Source organism: Perca fluviatilis, chromosome 4 (genome assembly GCF_010015445.1).
Source record: "Perca fluviatilis chromosome 4, GENO_Pfluv_1.0, whole genome shotgun sequence".
NCBI lineage: Eukaryota > Metazoa > Chordata > Actinopteri > Perciformes > Percidae > Perca > Perca fluviatilis.
Window position 1 is genome coordinate 20,645,069 of NC_053115.1, and position 17,431 is coordinate 20,662,499.

At 38.7% G+C, this 17,431-nt stretch overlaps 2 protein-coding genes across 4 annotated transcripts; both read right to left on the reverse strand.

The window, feature by feature from the left end:
• Positions 1–1,011: 1,011 nt before the first annotated feature.
• On the reverse strand, positions 1,012–9,324 carry tnfrsf1b (tumor necrosis factor receptor superfamily, member 1B). Of its 2 annotated transcripts, none has more exons than XM_039799052.1 (9): positions 9,162–9,324; positions 6,517–6,622; positions 3,874–3,999; positions 3,584–3,742; positions 2,553–2,646; positions 2,207–2,469; positions 2,013–2,090; positions 1,760–1,818; positions 1,012–1,663 (listed from the first exon to the last, which is right to left on the reverse strand). In XM_039799052.1, exons 1-9 carry the CDS (start codon positions 9,210–9,212, stop codon positions 1,136–1,138), a joined length of 1,464 nt encoding a protein of 487 aa, XP_039654986.1. In that variant the 5' UTR covers positions 9,213–9,324; the 3' UTR covers positions 1,012–1,135. The 2 variants fall into 2 exon arrangements, with proteins under 2 accessions (XP_039654986.1, XP_039654985.1); XM_039799051.1 differs by having other exon boundaries at positions 2,013–2,096.
• A 2,275-nt stretch (positions 9,325–11,599) lies between these two features.
• On the reverse strand, positions 11,600–16,997 carry LOC120558134 (migration and invasion inhibitory protein). Of its 2 annotated transcripts, none has more exons than XM_039799049.1 (9): positions 16,622–16,997; positions 15,732–15,934; positions 15,088–15,193; positions 14,883–14,994; positions 14,692–14,771; positions 14,472–14,598; positions 13,474–13,570; positions 13,211–13,330; positions 11,600–12,936 (listed from the first exon to the last, which is right to left on the reverse strand). In XM_039799049.1, exons 1-9 carry the CDS (start codon positions 16,854–16,856, stop codon positions 12,802–12,804), a joined length of 1,215 nt encoding a protein of 404 aa, XP_039654983.1. In that variant the 5' UTR covers positions 16,857–16,997; the 3' UTR covers positions 11,600–12,801. The 2 variants fall into 2 exon arrangements, with proteins under 2 accessions (XP_039654983.1, XP_039654982.1); XM_039799048.1 differs by having other exon boundaries at positions 15,732–15,937; positions 16,622–16,996.
• Positions 16,998–17,431: the final 434 nt, after the last annotated feature.

A 17,431-nucleotide genomic window follows, 5' to 3' on the forward strand; every position in this document is an offset into this window, starting at 1 on the left:
ATCAGTTTTGGAACGTGTACATTTACCTAGTACAAATTTGACATAGGCCTACTACTTCTATTTTTCTTGAGTATTTCCATTGAATATGCTACTTTATACTATGACTCCACTACATTTAAAATGGCAATAATGTACATTTTACTCCTCTACAAATTAATAAAGCTGTAGTTACTTTGCTTATAATGATTTTGTGTACAAAATATAGTATGAGCTAAAATAAATTATGTACCGTTTATGTAAATAAAACAACCCAAACGTATTCCCAACTTGTATATATTTTAAATTATTTGATCTTAAATTCTATCCTTCTATCTATGTATATTGTATCCTATTATTTCAGGTATATTCTGTATGTGTGCTGTGTGTCTGATATTTTGCCTCTGCAAATCTGGAATTTCCCATTTTTTGGGGATCAATACAATAATCTATCTATCTATCTATCTATCTATCTATCTATCTATCTATCTATCTATCTATCTATCTATAAAGTAGTTAAGATTAGCCTTACATTGACCAACATTAAAATGCTGCTTACACTGTGATGCATCAGCAATAGTAATCTAATACATTCATTATGTAGCACTGACAGCCTCAAACTTGCCTAATGAGTACTTTTACTTTTTACAATTTTACTTGCCATTATTCTCATATATGCCTGTACTTTTAAATAAGATTACTAATGCAGGACATGTAATAGACTAATATTCTTTACATTTTGGACACTTATTTACTTTTGTAAAATATCTAAATACTTATAGTATTACGTTGTATGACATCTTTAAGAATTAAAGCATAATCCTTTCACACAAATTTGTAAGTTCTAAATCAAATCAATTTGTATATTTTACATATTTACATATTGTTATATGGGATATATTGGAGGTGGGGCTGTAATTTAATAAAAAGATATGTAAGTTATGTTTTGATCACTGCAGACTGCAGGTCATAATTTATATTCCTTTTTAATTTACAACTAGCCTACTTGTACTTGTACTAAATCACTGAAGGAAAGACAATATTCATATTTTTATTAATTGTATATACATATAAACACAGTGACAGTTGATGTTTTCGATGTATCATGACAGAAATAAAAAAAATAATGGATGTATCAGTCATCCATGCAGGTGACTCTTCATGCACTGTAACTTTCACTCTCCTGCACTGACATCAGTGATTGTTTTCCGGCTTCTTGCTGTGGGATGCTAAATGACCTCTCTTCCTCTCCAAAGGGGAGTTTAGAGTCAACCTGCATCAAATCTGTGGGCGTGACAGAAGGTGTCCCGCAAGACCCATTAATATTGAAAGTGATGTTGACATTGACGTGGGGACTGGAGGTCACTGGACTGAGGACCTGTGGGCTGGTGGGCTGAGAGGAGGACTGTGTGGGAACGCTGGGCTGGGGGGTGACTGGCTCTGAGTTGGAAAGTAAAGGCCTGGGATTCGACAGAGCAGAGTGAGGATTGTAAAGAGATACAGTGGATTGCAAAGGACCAATGGACTGCTGGCTGCTGCAGCCGTCTGTTTGGGCTAAAGTTTCAGTATTGTTACAGTACTGACTGTGGCCACTGCAGGCTTTCCCATTCTGCAGCAGACACTGTTGTTCTGGTGAGGTTTCTGTGAAGGAAGTCAGCTGTGTTTCCACCAAGTAACCCTGATTGGTCTGCATTAGAAAGACATAAAAAGGTTGATTCTCAGTATTCTGTATGGTACAACTATATTTAAAGGTATTCAAGAAGAAAAGCCAAGGAAGACTCACTTCATCACCACTCTCACAATTCCCATTTGCATCTACTTTAAGATGAAATCTTGCAGCATCTGGGTAAAAAAGCAGAGTGAATGTTGAGTAAGGTAGTGACACAAACAGTTCCTGATAAAGATGTTGAGAAATATAGGTCATTATCATTCTGTATTTCAAGTTGAAGATAAATATAACATAGATACAATAATAGATTTTCCACAAAACAAGGACGTGATTGATGCACTTTTTTTTTTAACAGGATTGCAGTTACCTTTCTTCCAGACTGGTTTATAAAGGGCCAGCAGAATGATAGCGATGAAAAGAATGAATACAATGACACCGGCAATGACTGCAGCTAACAGAGAGGTAAACACAGACACAACACAGAGGCAGAATGAAACACTGATTAGACCTCACAGTTTTCTCACGATGACATGCTTAGAAGCACAGAATAATTTACCGTACCCAGTGTACTGTCAGATACTGTGCTTGGTGGCGGGGATTTTGTTGAATAGTTGAACACCACCTCTGAAACAGATTGGCTGATAGACAGTGTGGAGTCTGTCGGTCCCTGTTGAGCCTTGGAGTCTGAGGTTGCTAATACTGTGCTCATCACTGTACTTGCAGTTGTAAACACAGTCTCAGCGTGAGGCTCTTTTGTTGAGGTTTGAGGTTCACACACTGTGTCCGAGGTAGCGTCGCCTTTTCTAACAGCCCTCCCGTGACAGCTGGAGAGAAACAGAGGGAGAGAGAGAGGTCAAAGATCTGAGCTCCAAACAGCTGTGTCTAGATGTGACTATCCTTCACTCACTTTGTATGAGGCCGACAGGGGTCCGTGGTGGAGGCTGAGTCAGAAAATGTTCCTTTGGGGCACTGTTCACACCTCACATTTGAGTTTTTTGTCCCTGTGAACAACACCCAGATGTGTTGCCATTTACTAACATTTCACTATCAGACATCACAATTAATTTGAATTGTATGCTACATACTGTATATGTAACATGTTATACTTAGGATTAGACTAATAATTAAGTTTGACAGTGTATGTGGTTTATATAGACCTTAGAGACAGGTGTTAGTGACCACTATTATGATGGACCTGATATAGTTATTACAATAAAAGCATTGGTGGCTTGATAGTCAATGAGAAATGGGTCTTGTTAATTGACCATTGCAACATTTATACTGTAGTCCAGTGGTTCCCAACCTTTTTTCCTTGGCACCCCCCCTACTTATGTCTAAGAAAAGTTGAGCCCCCCCCCCCCCGAAACCGAAGTTGAGGTTACTCTCGAGATAGAGCCTTACTTTCTTTTTTGATACAAAGGAGTTATCAGCACTTTTACAGGACAAACAAGGATGATAGCAGCTAGCAGCTGACCTGATGACAGCAAAGGTCCTAGGTTAAGAGGTCCCAGAGGTTTGGCCTACTAAGTAGCCTGCCTACAATTTTAAGCGAGAACAAAAATATATAGTTTTTATACAGACTTTTGTATACATTATATATTCTAGTTAATTATCATAATTTGTTTAACATGTCCAAATATTTTTTTTTTTACCTCAACCTCAAACCAGATAAAGACTTGCGCCCCCCCCTGTGATCTTTGCCACCCCCCTAAGGGGTGCCCGGACCCCAGGTTGGGAACCACTGCTGTAGTCCATACATACAAACTGTAATTCTGTTCTTGACAGATTGACAATTTGATTTGCAATGATTATAATTGAACCTCACAAAAACTAGATCTTACAAAGGATTTATGCCTACATTTTAAAACAAAATATTAAAGTATTACATGTATGGTAAACACACAAACAGTGACATTTGAAAAATAGCAGTTGCTGTACCTGGCGCAGACACTCCAAAACCAATTGGGCACGGGTTGTACTTCTTACACGCTGTGCAGTACGGGTCATTAAATCCCATGATGCAATACATCCCAGGCTGACACACACACCTGGACATTGTGGTAAAGGAGCAGTTCTGGCCATACCGCAGACCTTTGGCTGATTGTATGTAAAATAAAAAAAATTATAATGTTTTGCTTACAGTTATGTGTTAAAAATGTAACAAAACAAATTACTTCAACAAGTTGCTTCTTTTTTTTTTTACAGAGATTTACAGTAATGCCACTGACTTTCTTTGCATTTGCTACAGGAAAGGCAGTTTCGAGCATAGTTCCAGTTCTCCATGTACTGGTATGTTGAGCATTGTTCACACACAGTCTCAGTAGTTTCAGAGCATTCTTGTTTCAGCCGCTGTCCTGTTAGAATATATATATGAATGAATCCACGTTAGTCACTTTAAATGCATTTTATAACAGCACAACAGCATTGAAACCTGAAACTCCAAAATTCCCACTAACAGACAAAAATGTAAATTGTGCATCATAGTACCATGCGGTTATCTTGGTTTGACTTTGTTTACTGGTTAAAATATATCATCACATCTGCATTGCCTAAAACAGTGTCCATCACAGTCAAAAATAAAATGGTGATACATACTTGTTTAAGTACGACAGAATTCTGGCTTACATGTATTTTATGTCTTGGGAGGTTTTTATTCATAAAATGCACTGCCATTAAATACTTACAAATTTCTGTCAATAATGCAATTACAGTAGTAGTGTTAATTAAGAGATTGTCTTAGTACAGACATTTTACAGCTAAAAAGCATTCAAATAAGCACTTGCTGCTACACTTACTCACTGCATGGTAGATAAGTGGTATGCCAAACAATTAACTCTACACTGAGTGGGAGAGATGAGGTCAGCAGGCACATTGACACGCATCAAATTACTGCATGAGCATATGGCCCAAATCAAGATTGGGAAGGTGTGGGGAGAAAATATCTGACGAAAATGCTTCCAAGGAAATTTCACAATGAGAATCTGTCGATACTAATGTAGACACGTTTGACAATGTTTCTGCATTCCTGCTCTTCATGAGCTGCAACATATCACTGAAGTCATAGACAAAACATAACCTCTATTCATTAAAATGCTCAGTTTTAGCGTCTGTCTCTTTAAGCCCCTCTCCCGTCTGCTCTGATTGGTATGCCTGATATGGGCTGTATGCATTTCTTTGTGGATTAACTATTTTGATACTTACAGTATTTATATAGCACCTCCACCTGCTTTATAATAAATTAAAAAAACATGGTATCTCACTTTTAAGATGGGACCTTTATTAGAAGTAGAAGTCAGTAAAGTGAAAAAATAGCAACACTTGCTGGGAAATCCCAAATAGGGTAAAAGGAATTCAGCCATCATCAATTTCATTATTTACACTTATGCATTTCCCACTGTAACATGTCAAAATGCCTACTGTGAAAGAAATGCCCATTACAGTGTAGACAGAAGTTCAGCATGAAAATGTTTACATAGAGCAATGCAGCAGCAGTTTTCTTCCCTAAGTTTATCGTTAGCATGCCTGGCTGACTTAATTCCAAGGCCAAGGAGCACTTTAACTAACTACATTAGTACGAAGGGTTACAGGTTACACTAAAAACCTAAACACCCCTGTTCACGATTGGCATATCCACGTGTAGTATTTCCCAACTCTGTAGCACAGTAGCTGATCTTGGAAGCTAAATGCTAACATCAGTGGCTCTGTCCTGCTTTTATTGGATTTGGGGAAGTTTACACCCTCCAACAGCAATATCCAAGATAGCATTACATTTGCCAAACACATTGGTTAGTCCTCATCCTAAAAGCCTTCCTCACATTCAAAGTAAAATATACTGTTTGAAAATACAAACAAGTATGTTATCTAAGCAGCCACACAGGGTTATGTTTGAACAAAATAATAAGTCTACCCTTACATTTTTCTTTATTAAACTAATAATACGAGGACAATAAATTCTGTTTCTTTATTTTCATGTCTTCTACATGGTTCATAACTGGTGAGGATGCTTTTAGCACTATATCATATCATCATGGCTCACATCCCAAATGTTTCCAACAATGTTCAAACCCAGAGAAATCTGAAATTTTAATCAATGACACAGAGATTGTCGTTTGGTCGCCTGTCAATGGCTTCATATAAACTTTAACCCTTCTAGTTGCTTTAACTTCCATTAAAACACGGCAAACAGCAGATGATACTGTATGCTCGAGAGTAATCGTAAATCATACAGTGTCAACGAATTATACTCAGTAACGGTAATATAGAATTTTTTTCTGCCACACATCATTTCTTTCATGAATTACATGGCACTTTGTGACACAGTAATACAGTAGAGACCTAATTTATTGATATGATATTTCAACATCGATCAAGCTTACTACAATGTGCTACGTTGACTAGTGGCTCATGCTAATGCTTGGTGGCTAAACCGTACGGTAACGTTATAAAGTTACAACAACGTTCAACATGCTCACACACGCTTGTACATGCTGACTTTGTTCAGATCCCGCCTGCCACCCCCACCCGTACCAGCAAAGTAGGTCTCCCAGCAACATTTTACAGTTAAAAAAATAAACCTTTCAGTGCCCTTTGGTGGACAAATTATGTATGAGCAACATTATTTTGTAATTTCTAGTGTACAAAATTGACTCGCTTTCATGTTTTCTCACAGGATGAAACAAGGACACTAATGTGTTAAGCTACAGTAGGTGCTGTTCACACCTCCACGCCCAAGCTTCTACCGATGTTTCACGACCTATCAAATAACTTTTATTTTGTACTGAGACAACTTTGTCTTTCAGCACAGTATGTACCAGATAAGAGTATGTGTATTATTTAAGAAACTTTAATAATTGCAGTCAAACTGCACTTACCAGGGGGACATTTCTTGCAGCACAGGTTAGAACCCTCTAACAGGTACTCTGTTGTTGAGTTGCGACAGTTTCCATCTGAGTCTGCCTTATAGGGCTGAGAGCAGACCTATGGGAAAGAGTGAAGAACATAAGTCTTTTCTCGTAACGCTCTGACAATGAGCTGCATTAAGGCTGGAGGGCCTCGAGCTTCAAGGTAAATTTAGTCATTTTGAAATTATGTGGGAAATATTTGCAGCCCACTTGTATATCAGCCAGACATTTTTTCTTGAAATGCACCTGCTCTGAGGTCAACCAATCAGTAAGTATAGTCAGTTTAAAATCAACAATTTAGTCACTAGCTGGCACAGGAAACAGGTATGTCGACCAATGACTGGTTCGGTTTTTCACCCTTTTAAACTGGAGCTTAAAGTAGCGCCAGACCAGCCTGCACCTACATTTTCACCTATACAGTGTCTCTTCCTGTCTGTGGGGCCCTCCAAAATCTTCTGGTTTAGAGCACTGTACATGCAGCTTCTTTTACTGCCTGAAAAACGTAAAGCGTGTTGGTCGGGCTCTGGGTGCCTACTCTTGACATTGCTAAGCTAGTCAAGCGACCGTAAAACAAACAAACCGTATCATTGACATCTAACATCTCCATGTAACAGCTTAGTTAGCTATATTCTTATCATTGAAAATGTTCGGAAGGGTCGGACAAATGCTGTTTGTGGGTGCATCCCATTGATGTATTAAACCTATCCTACACAGTGGTGTGGTATGAGATGTAATGTGCCCGTTTTTGATTTTTAAGTATTTCACGTCACAGAAACCACTTGAGGGTGAGTATTGTTTTTTGGATGTTACTTTATTCCGGCGCTCCGGAACACACTCTGGTGCACAGTAGGGATCGACTGATACTGGTTTTTAAAGGCCGATACCAATTCATTAATTAACTTTATCAGTTATCAGGCAAATAAAACCAACCAAATGAGAGAGAACATACATCAAAGCCTGTTGCACAACGTCGCACACCGTTCCAAGGAAACATTTTGTTCAACCAGGAAACCGAAGCAAAACGGTGCACACCGTTTTGAGATGGAACGTGCCCTGCTCTTATCCTAGCTCTCTGAAGCTGTGTGCGGCATGGAGGTCCCTGGAGCCCGCCGGTAGACAATTGCCTTATATTTTCACAAATATGTGATATTACTATAGATGGCAAGATCTGCCTCTGTCAAAGATTGGACCAGCCATCTCCAAACCGCTGCAAACACAGCTGCAGCTGTGATATCTCAAGACTGATATTTACGAAAGAAAGGAAAGATACCGGCTGTTTGGTTGTTCTTCGTCACGTGGCATGCTGTGTGCATTGCTGTGTCCCAAAAGTTGAACTTCGTTTATCTTAAGGCGCAGCAGCCATCCCGCCCTGAAAAATAGGCGTTAGCGGCACTTGCGTGCTGCGACAGGATCACTTGAGTGCGCCTTCTGTTTGTTCCGTAATGTTATAAACATTCATGTTTTTTTATTTTATTTTTTAACAGGACACGAACCCCGTTCTCCTTGGTGAAAGCATGGCTGTTATACATCCATGGGTGAAAGTCCTGTGTTTGTTTGGCGCTTTTATACTTCCTGTTTGCTCCCGTCTTAGGTATTACAACCAATAAGTACAATAAATCGTAAATATGGGCCTGATTGCTGATTGTAGGAATTACTTATGAAGTCGTTATTTCAGAAGCTCACTCTTTCCCTCACACATACCAAATTATCATAAATACAGCTACTAGAACCACTGTATTGCTTTGCTAAAAAGTCATGACACAATGCACAGTTGCTGATACACCTGTCCTGTGCATAAGAAAGTCTCTCACCACAGTGCCCTCCAACGACAAGCAGTAGTTAAAATATGCTGACAGAAGCAGTGCATTTCTCGTATTACAGGAAACGGAGGCGGCAAGCTAGAAGCCCTCGGTTCCAATGCACAGACCTCATCTGTGGCGTGACCACTGGTAGCACGGGATGTGATGATCATAAAGATAAACTTCTGTGAAGCTCCGCGTTATGAATTACTGACAGCTTATTGAAAAGAACATGCTGTTTTTCCTTTTTGCTCCTGGCTGCATTCCTAAACTTGTGTAACAGGAATGCACAGGGATCCTGGACAGAAGTACTAAGGGTTGCTTCATTACATAGCTTGGTGTCTTAACAATGAGATATTCAGTCTGAAACTGCATCAGATGCCAAGGAATCGAAACCAAATATACATAGAAGTTCCCACTACTTTCTACTGTAATGTAATGTAACATTGTCACACAGCGCAAAACTGGCATTGATACATCAAATAAATGATACATTCTTCTTTTGTTGACTCCATGGCAGGTAACAAAGTTAGCCGGACTAGAAACATGTTAAAAGATAAAATGTATTAATTTACATTTCAGACTTCGTTTATCGACATCATTTTACAAATTTTCAAATGCTGATTTTTGAAAGTACTCTATAACTCCCTTGAACTAATCCGAGAAACTGAAATTTAAACCAACAGTTCACAATGTGTTTCAGCAACATGTTGATCATCAGAAGAATTCGGATGCTGGCGGATATCCAACTTGTCCAGAGTCCACGATAAACACAGCAAACATGCATTACAGAGTCAGACACAAAGCCTACTGTACCTTGGTAGTTTGGGCATTCAGCAGAACCAGCAGTACAAGTATGTCCTTCATTGCCTCTTTATAGCAAATAGTAGACTGTAGAGGATACAGCCACTGGTGTGTGCACTGTACTGATCATTGTCTAAAGGTGGGCCAGCAGTCTGTGCGAACAGGAGTAATTTCCTTGAACTGAACTGAGTGTTTTAGAGGAAGGAAATGAGCACGCAGGCTCTAACCTACATTCACTGATCTGACATGAATAAGCATTAATTATGAGGTTATACAGAGTTTAGATGAAGTTAAACAATTATGCCATACTTCCAAATGTCAGACAGTTGATTTTATTTCATTTATAATATATATATATATATATATATATATATATATATATATATATAATATATTTATATAATTTTTATTTATTTATATAATATAATTTCTTTACCTGCAGCTGATTAGAGGAACATTCAGTGTCTGTAACAAGTATGCAATTGGAAGTTTTCATGTTTTATTGGTTTACAACATTAAATCAAAATAGATTTGTGACTTTTTTTGAAAACAGAAAACCTCCACATAGTAATTTTAATTATTTATCTGTTTGCATAAGTATTAACGCCCTTTAACGGGACACACCTACATCATCACTGGTGCAGCCAGTTGGTTTTAGTAGTCTTATAATTAATTACTGAAATGGAGATGACCTGTGCAAGAGGTTTCTATCTGGAAGGTCCAACCTTTGGTAATATCGGTATCATTGCAAAACCTACTGTACAGTATACATACATCCTTTTATTTCAAAGCTAATGAGATGGTCCCACTATAGTAATCAAAAATATGAAGCCCCTACATTAAGTTATTTTCTCATTCCATCATTCATGAATTAACTTGAATAGTATGATGGCTGCAGAAAAATGAAATCATGCGAAAAAGAGTTAACTTTCTATGCTGCTCCATGTGTGACTGTGTGGGAAATAAGCAGCACTGACTTTTTTGTGAAAAAAAGAAAAACAAATGATGTCACTACCTAAACAGGAAGTAGTCTAATTTAGATTTCTCTTCTTGTTTATATACAGACAAGTCTAGATGCAGTACAGTCCCACAATTTGAATCAGGATATAGATATAATTCACAAAGTGTTGTTTAAAGAATGTGTGGGGGTTTCTTCACTGTGACAGGATATTGTAGCTGATACATGCAGTTCCACATGCATGATAACAGAAACCACCCTATAACCAGAGGCCCAGGCTGGCATTGCTGAAGTGTCACTGAGCAAGGCACTGAAGCTTTACATCATCTCCACTTTACACTTTGACCTCCCTGTGGGGACTTTACTTTGTTGCACTCTGCCCACTTCTGACTACTGTGGTCAAAACATGTCTTCTCATAATTCAGCTGCAGTAATATACATGTCGTGCCTAGTTTAATGCCCCTACTGTATGCTTCACTCTGTTCCTGTGTTAGGCGTTGACATTTCACAATAAAGTTTCCCCTCCCACATCTTCAACATTTCTCTGGTACTCAAGTACACCAGTAGCAACCCTGTTGTCCATTGTGGTCTTGTTATGTTTTGTATGTTACTTTCATCATGTAATTCTGATGTGTTATTTTAATGACATAGGCCTACCTTCAGTGTTTAACTGGGTTGGTTGCTACAGCATAAAATGGGATCAGCAGAGGTGAAACCTTCAACAACAAAATTGTTTCATGTTTGGCCTACTTTCAGGTTTTGGTGCACTGATCTCGTGTACTGTATGCTACTGCTGAGTAATTTCCAAAAGTACTGAATATTAGTTAAGACTTTTATATGACAGATTTGCTTCAGGCAAGTATGAACACACTGTCTGGCTTTATTTTTTGCTGAAGTCACATTAAATTCGTATTGCATGGTAATGCAGTGCAGATGTTTCAGTCTGATGATATCGATACTGAACTAAAAAAATATAAGAGCAGGCATGATGTTCAAAGTGATGTCTTATTGGTCTTAAGTAAGCAAGTTTCAAATCCTGTTACTGTCTATACTGTGTGAAATGGAAACCAATGGCTGCCCGAAGGTAGAACAATACATGATTTTAATCTAAACAGTACAGCGTGCTTTGAAAACTTTGTGGTATTATTCATGAAAAAAAGACTGATATAATCATTATCTGCAGATTCAAGAATTTACCAATGAAGTTAATCACCTGTTTTCATCTCCCTTTGATAAATACCAATCACCTCGTACCTTTCTGAAAAACCATTGCGGTCTGAAACGGTAATGTAAGCCCTACTTCAGCATCTGATCACTGCTGAGTCTTCAGTGTTGGATTATAGATAGAATCCAAATCAGTTCTGAATCAGTTGATACTAGTATTGATCTTAGATATCTCAGTACGATGTTGTAGTTTCAAGTCAACTAGTGTCACTGCAACTCATAATCGCTGTCCTATGAAAATGAACAAAGCATAAATAAACGCATGCCATATGGGGACTTAAAGATATGATTTAATGAACTTCAGAAGCATCACTTCCCTTCAAAACTGCTTGTGGTAACAAATGTAGCTCACAAAGCCTCATCTCACACAAAGCTTTGTCATGTCACAGCATCCCAGTTCTAAGATGATGATCAATAGTCAGATAACAGCACACGGCAGACGCTTGGCTTTGAACAAGCGGTTTTGGCTACAACATCAAAGTTTTGCAGCTTCATCACAACAGAACAAAATCATATATTCCTGTTGAACTGTAATCACAACAAAAAATAAAATTACATTTCCTTTGAGTTCAGTCCATTGGTAATGTGTGTTGTTTTCAGTGAATGTGTGTTGACACATTTTGTTTATACCATCTTACTTCTTCAAATGTTTTAGCCCGCAGGACATAACGTTAAAAAACTGAAGTGTCACAGGTGGGATTGCTACAGTATGTGGATTTCAGCATAAGGGGTGGTGGTTTTCCGTGAATTGCACCCAGCTTCAGTGTTTCTACAGTGTTTTCTGTCCTGCAGTCAGGAAGTGTCAAAGGAAGTTTACAAACAGAAGAATGCATGGACCTGGGAGCCAAAGCAAACCGCTGGAAAGGGCAACAGAGATGATTCAAAATGACTTCCTTAAGGTTGTGAAATTTTCAAAGAAAACTCAAATTTAACCTCCGCCATGCGATTCTAAAACAGCCTAAACTGTGGCGCAACATTATGAGCTCTTGCTTCACATCCACAAGACTGCTGACAGTCACATGTGGAGTCTAAATCTGTCCAAACATTTTTCAGATCAGGACAAATAAAATGCAACTCCTGCCAACATTAAATATGCTGCTCTGTAGAAGATTCCCATTTCATTTAAATGCCATGTTATTAATCACAAAACATAAATAGAAGACAACCTCATTATGTTCTTGAAAACAAATCATCTCATGTTTCAAATGTATTAATCTATTAAAGAACAGGCACTTAGTTACAAATGTTCATGCATTCTTTTGAGATCACTGTTCATATTGAAAAATCAAATTTTGACACAGATATAGCAGAGATATTACAGAAAAACATTATTGAAAATAAACATTAACACAGAAATACAATACAGAGACTTAAAACCAGAGAAAAAAAATAAAAGGAAATAAGTTTGGGTGGGGTCAAATGGCTAACAGGAACTGCTGTAATCACATGAAAGTAGACTCTGACTGTTTGTTAGTGCAAAGGGTAAAATGTGCTTCCTAGTTTTCTTTTGGAGGAGAAGTGTTGGAAGTTGTGAGGAGCCAAGCGAGACACATCCGAGATCGGGTCAGAGATCTGGTTGCTGGATACTTTGTTTGCAGAAAGATCCTGAAAAACATTAAAACCAACATATGAGAAACATTATTCAATAACATTAATAAAAACTGCATTCCATTTAGATAAGCCAGTTCCAGGGCCTCGCTATTGTGCATGCTGGTTCACTGGAAAAGCTTACTGTGAAACTTAATGGAACTGAGCCATTGTTAACGTTGTTAGTTCCACATGTGCCTTTCCTACTACGAGAAGTCAAAATGTCTGCTGTGAAAAAAAAGGTCTATGATATTTTAGTTTGAGATACAGTAGGAAGCCAGCAGTGGGTCACCTCCAGTTCCTTGTTGTGTGCCCCGGAGGAGCTCTTCATATTCAGAATGCTCTGCAGATCGAGGCTGCTGGGTGGCGGCAGCGTTAGCTGACCTGTGTTCGACCAGCCGGAGAGACAGTGCTGCACAAGACCAGAGAGATACATGAAGAGGATACAATTTTAAACTGAACATAGAGGTGTTAACACAATATGTAAACACCAGAGAGGACAAATGGCACAGCTTAGTAGTCATAAATTGTCATGCAGTGGCGTCCCTTACTCACCGATGGTAACCCCAAACTATCAGAAGGGTCAAAACTGCACCGCCGATGAGCCTTGTACTTGTAAGGTGGCAGGAGGGTGGAGCGAGGGATGCTGACCCTGACAAATAAAACAAAAAAGAAAGCTCATGAGACAGTAGACACACTGCTACAGTGGTAAAATGTGGTGATTTGAAAATAACTTGAAGAAAACAGATTTTTGATTGTAAGAGTTATCTCTTAAAAATATTAAGAAATAAAATTTGTGAAAGGCTTTGCATTGATTTTGACGTACTACCTAACCTCTTTCTGCAGGAGTTCACAAACATTTTCATGGCATGGACCCTCAACAAATTGTAGGACACAGACACAATTTTGCATCATTAATCACTTATATTATTTTTTATATAATATAATAATGCATTAGTCATTCTCAAAAAGGGTAAGGGTGACTTCTGGGAATCCCTAAAGCCACCTAGACATAATCTGCTCTGATGTGGCTGTGCCATTGTTTTCTTATGGGGAGAGCGGCTCCCATGCCTTCTGGATTATACAAGCAGGGGCAAAGTATATAAAATTAAAAATGTCTGTCACCTGGTGCCAAAAAAGTGCTCTGTTGTTCCTAAGTTAGGGCTGGGCAACATATCGATATCGTGATATGAGACTAGCTATCTCTTAGAATTTGGATATCGTGATATGACATAAGTGTTGTCTTTTCCTGGTTTTAAAGGCTGCATTACATTAAGTGATGTACTTATCTGAACTTACTGGACTGTTCTAGCAGTTCTATTATTTGCCTTTCCCCACTTAGACATTATGTCCACATTACTGATGATTATTTATCTAAAATGTGAAAATGTGAAAATATTTTGTTAAAGCACCAATTGTCAACTCTAGAATATCGCCGCAATATCAATATCGAGGTATTTGGTCAAGAATATCATGATATCTGATTTTCTAACTATCGCCCAGCCCTATCCTAAGTGTTCATAAAAGGCAGTTAAAGTGCACATCATCATTACCTGATGAGAGCAGGTTCAGCAGTAGTGTGAGGGTGCGAGGATTTGTGTTCTTTGCACACCGGGCAGCACTCTTGAGAGTGAAGTGGGACAGGGAACAATCTGCTGTTAATCCTGTAAGAAAACGTACCTGAACAAAAGGTGAGCAAGCAGAAGTGAGAATTACTTCAGCCATCATGAAAAGAAAAATGAGAGTAGCCTTTAAATAAATAACCCTTCTTACACTGATGAGTATTTGTGTTAGCCTCTGGACCGTCCTTATCGGTTAGCAGCGGCAGGACTGAATGGTTCTCCTCAGGAAATCTATCAGAGAGAGCAAATTAATCATAATGTAATGAAGCTATCATCAATCACAGGTAAACCTGGCTGACACACACAATCAGTCGCAAGTGCAATCAAGTGTGAAGCACTTACTCCGCTTGTGGGCTGTGGACACACTTGTCTTTATTTAGCGATCGAAACATGTGCAGGTCATTAAAGAACTCATCAGAGCGCTCTATCAAGGAGTCCTCAGCATCCAAGACTCCTTGTAGAAAACAAACATCATCTGTTAGGCCTTCATTAGATGATTATGTGTATAAGAAAGACACAGGTAGACAGAGATACCAACATGGCATACCTGCTATCCAGTCATACCCAAGTAAAGGCTGCAAATGATGCCTGTCTGAGGCAGATATCGCTTCACATTCATCAGACTGAAATGTGACTTGACGCCGCACCTCCCTCTACAAAAACAAACCAGTAATGCAGAGTTGGTAAAATGTAAGTTTTATAAAGACAAATGTTAAATCTAATATTTACCAAATCATCTCCTACTGCATATTTCCTTACTAGTTGGATACAGCCCCAACCATGGTCTGACAAATGACCAATGTAGGGCGTGTGAGTGACCAACAGTGTCAGTGGGGGAAATATAGGAGATAATAACAAAAATATTGGGACTTTTGGACACAGTGTTTGGCTTAAAAGAAACTGAATTATGTTGATAACGTTCTGAGACAGCTGATACATTTTTTTATTCTCTCAAAGTGTAAACCACGGCTGAGTTTCCAGGGACATGGCAGGGAGTACCTTTTCAGTTTGAGATGAATTATTACTTTAAGACAACCAGTGTTAACAATGCTGGAGATAACTGAGACTTATGGAACACGGTCAGGGAACACGTTCAGGGTAGTGCTGATCTACTCATCATTGTACAAGTAAATATATAAAAAAAAAATAGAAACAAACTTGAGTAGACTGTCATTGGTACTTATTTCTTACCTGTTCCTTGCTATGATTTACTAGACAGGACTTGGTGCTGACTGGCCCAGTGTCCTGCAACCTGCTGTGGACAAGAGCATGTCTGTTGCCGTCTTTGAAAAGGCCCGATGGTGGTGTACGTTCAGCAGTCTCTCCTCTGTGTTCGGAGGTCAAAAATGGTATTGGAATAGTGCCCTGGAGGCCTGTTTGTCGTTCACATGTATCTGCTGGAGACACGGAGGAACAGATTTCTTCAATGACTCCAGGATTTTTTTATTCGTCATGTGGACACGACAGGTTTGAAGTATAAGGTTTGTGATACAGTAAAAAAGTCAGAGCACAAAAAATATAATTCCAAATTGTATAAATCACACACACACACACACACAAAAAAAAAAAAAACTTACTATCTTTTCCCAGACCTTTCAATCACATCCATCATCTTACAATGTGACCAAAGTTTCATACTTAGCCACTATCTCCATTTCAACTAGCGTTAAGCATTAGCTAGTTAACGTTAACGTTAGTCCATCCGCTGAGATAACAGTTGTCAGCTCCGGAAAAAGCTAGTATTAAGAGTTAACTAACGTTAGTTAGCTAACGTTTCTGTTTACAAAGTAGCTAACTTACTGTTGAATTAACGTTACATTTAGCTAATTGGATTAAAGAACAACTGACAAAATATATCGCTTTGTGTTTGATGTGCTGTCTGTGTAGCTCAAGCATGTCAAAATAGTTTCAATTGTTTGTTTGTTTTCTAGTTAACGTTACTTTTGTGCAGACATTTTGAAACAATACAAATGAGGAAACTTGGACGAAACACCAGTCTCACCAGGTAGCTAACTTAGCTAGCTATCTGCTGATGACTTCTCTCGTGTCTTTGGCTTAATGTAAACAAACAGTTTCATTACCCGCAAATCTCACGTTAGGCTTGGAGAGGGCGGCCCGGGCAGAACCTCGGTCTCCACCAGTCAGGGTCAGGATCTCAGCTCGGTCTCTCCTCGCCTCAGCCTCGTCCTCTCCCTCCCTCTTGAGGCTCTGACTGCAGCCGCTCAGCCGCTCCAGTTTTTCTCTCTGCTGCATCAGCTGGTTCAATAAAACTCTGTTACGCTCTCGTAAAATATCCATTCGGTCCGTAGATGACATTTTTCTTAAATGTATACCACGTTAAATTTACGTTTATGCAAGTAAGGATGAAACAAACCGACTTCAGGCTATTTAGTGATTTATTTTAAACTTTAAACCAGACGCTACCGCCACCAGCTCTATAACAACGCGTTGACAACAATGAATTGATTGGCTGTGAATCTTCTACCCATCATGCCTTGCAACCGTCCAAGTTTTTTTCTTAAAGTGACAGCCACACATTTTTTTTTTTTTTTTTTTTTTTTTACATCCTATGGATTTAAGCCATAAACCAAAAGAGTGCAACGGCCTGCGGGGAAAGGGAGACAACACAAAAATCAACTTTTGGCTGGACAGGAGATGCAGCAGCAAGATACTTAACATGGCCTGCCTGTGCTTCTCGAAACGGTGGTGGATTTGAAATAACTTCAAGGCAAGAAATAAAAGTGAAAATCTGGTCAGTGATTTTTAAATCTGTATATAAGTCCATAGTGATTCAGTCTCTGCTCATGCCAGGTGCATGCAGTAGGCCAAATCATGAGGATTTACTTTATGAAATAATGTCAATACACTCAAGAGTAATAAAACAAGGCACT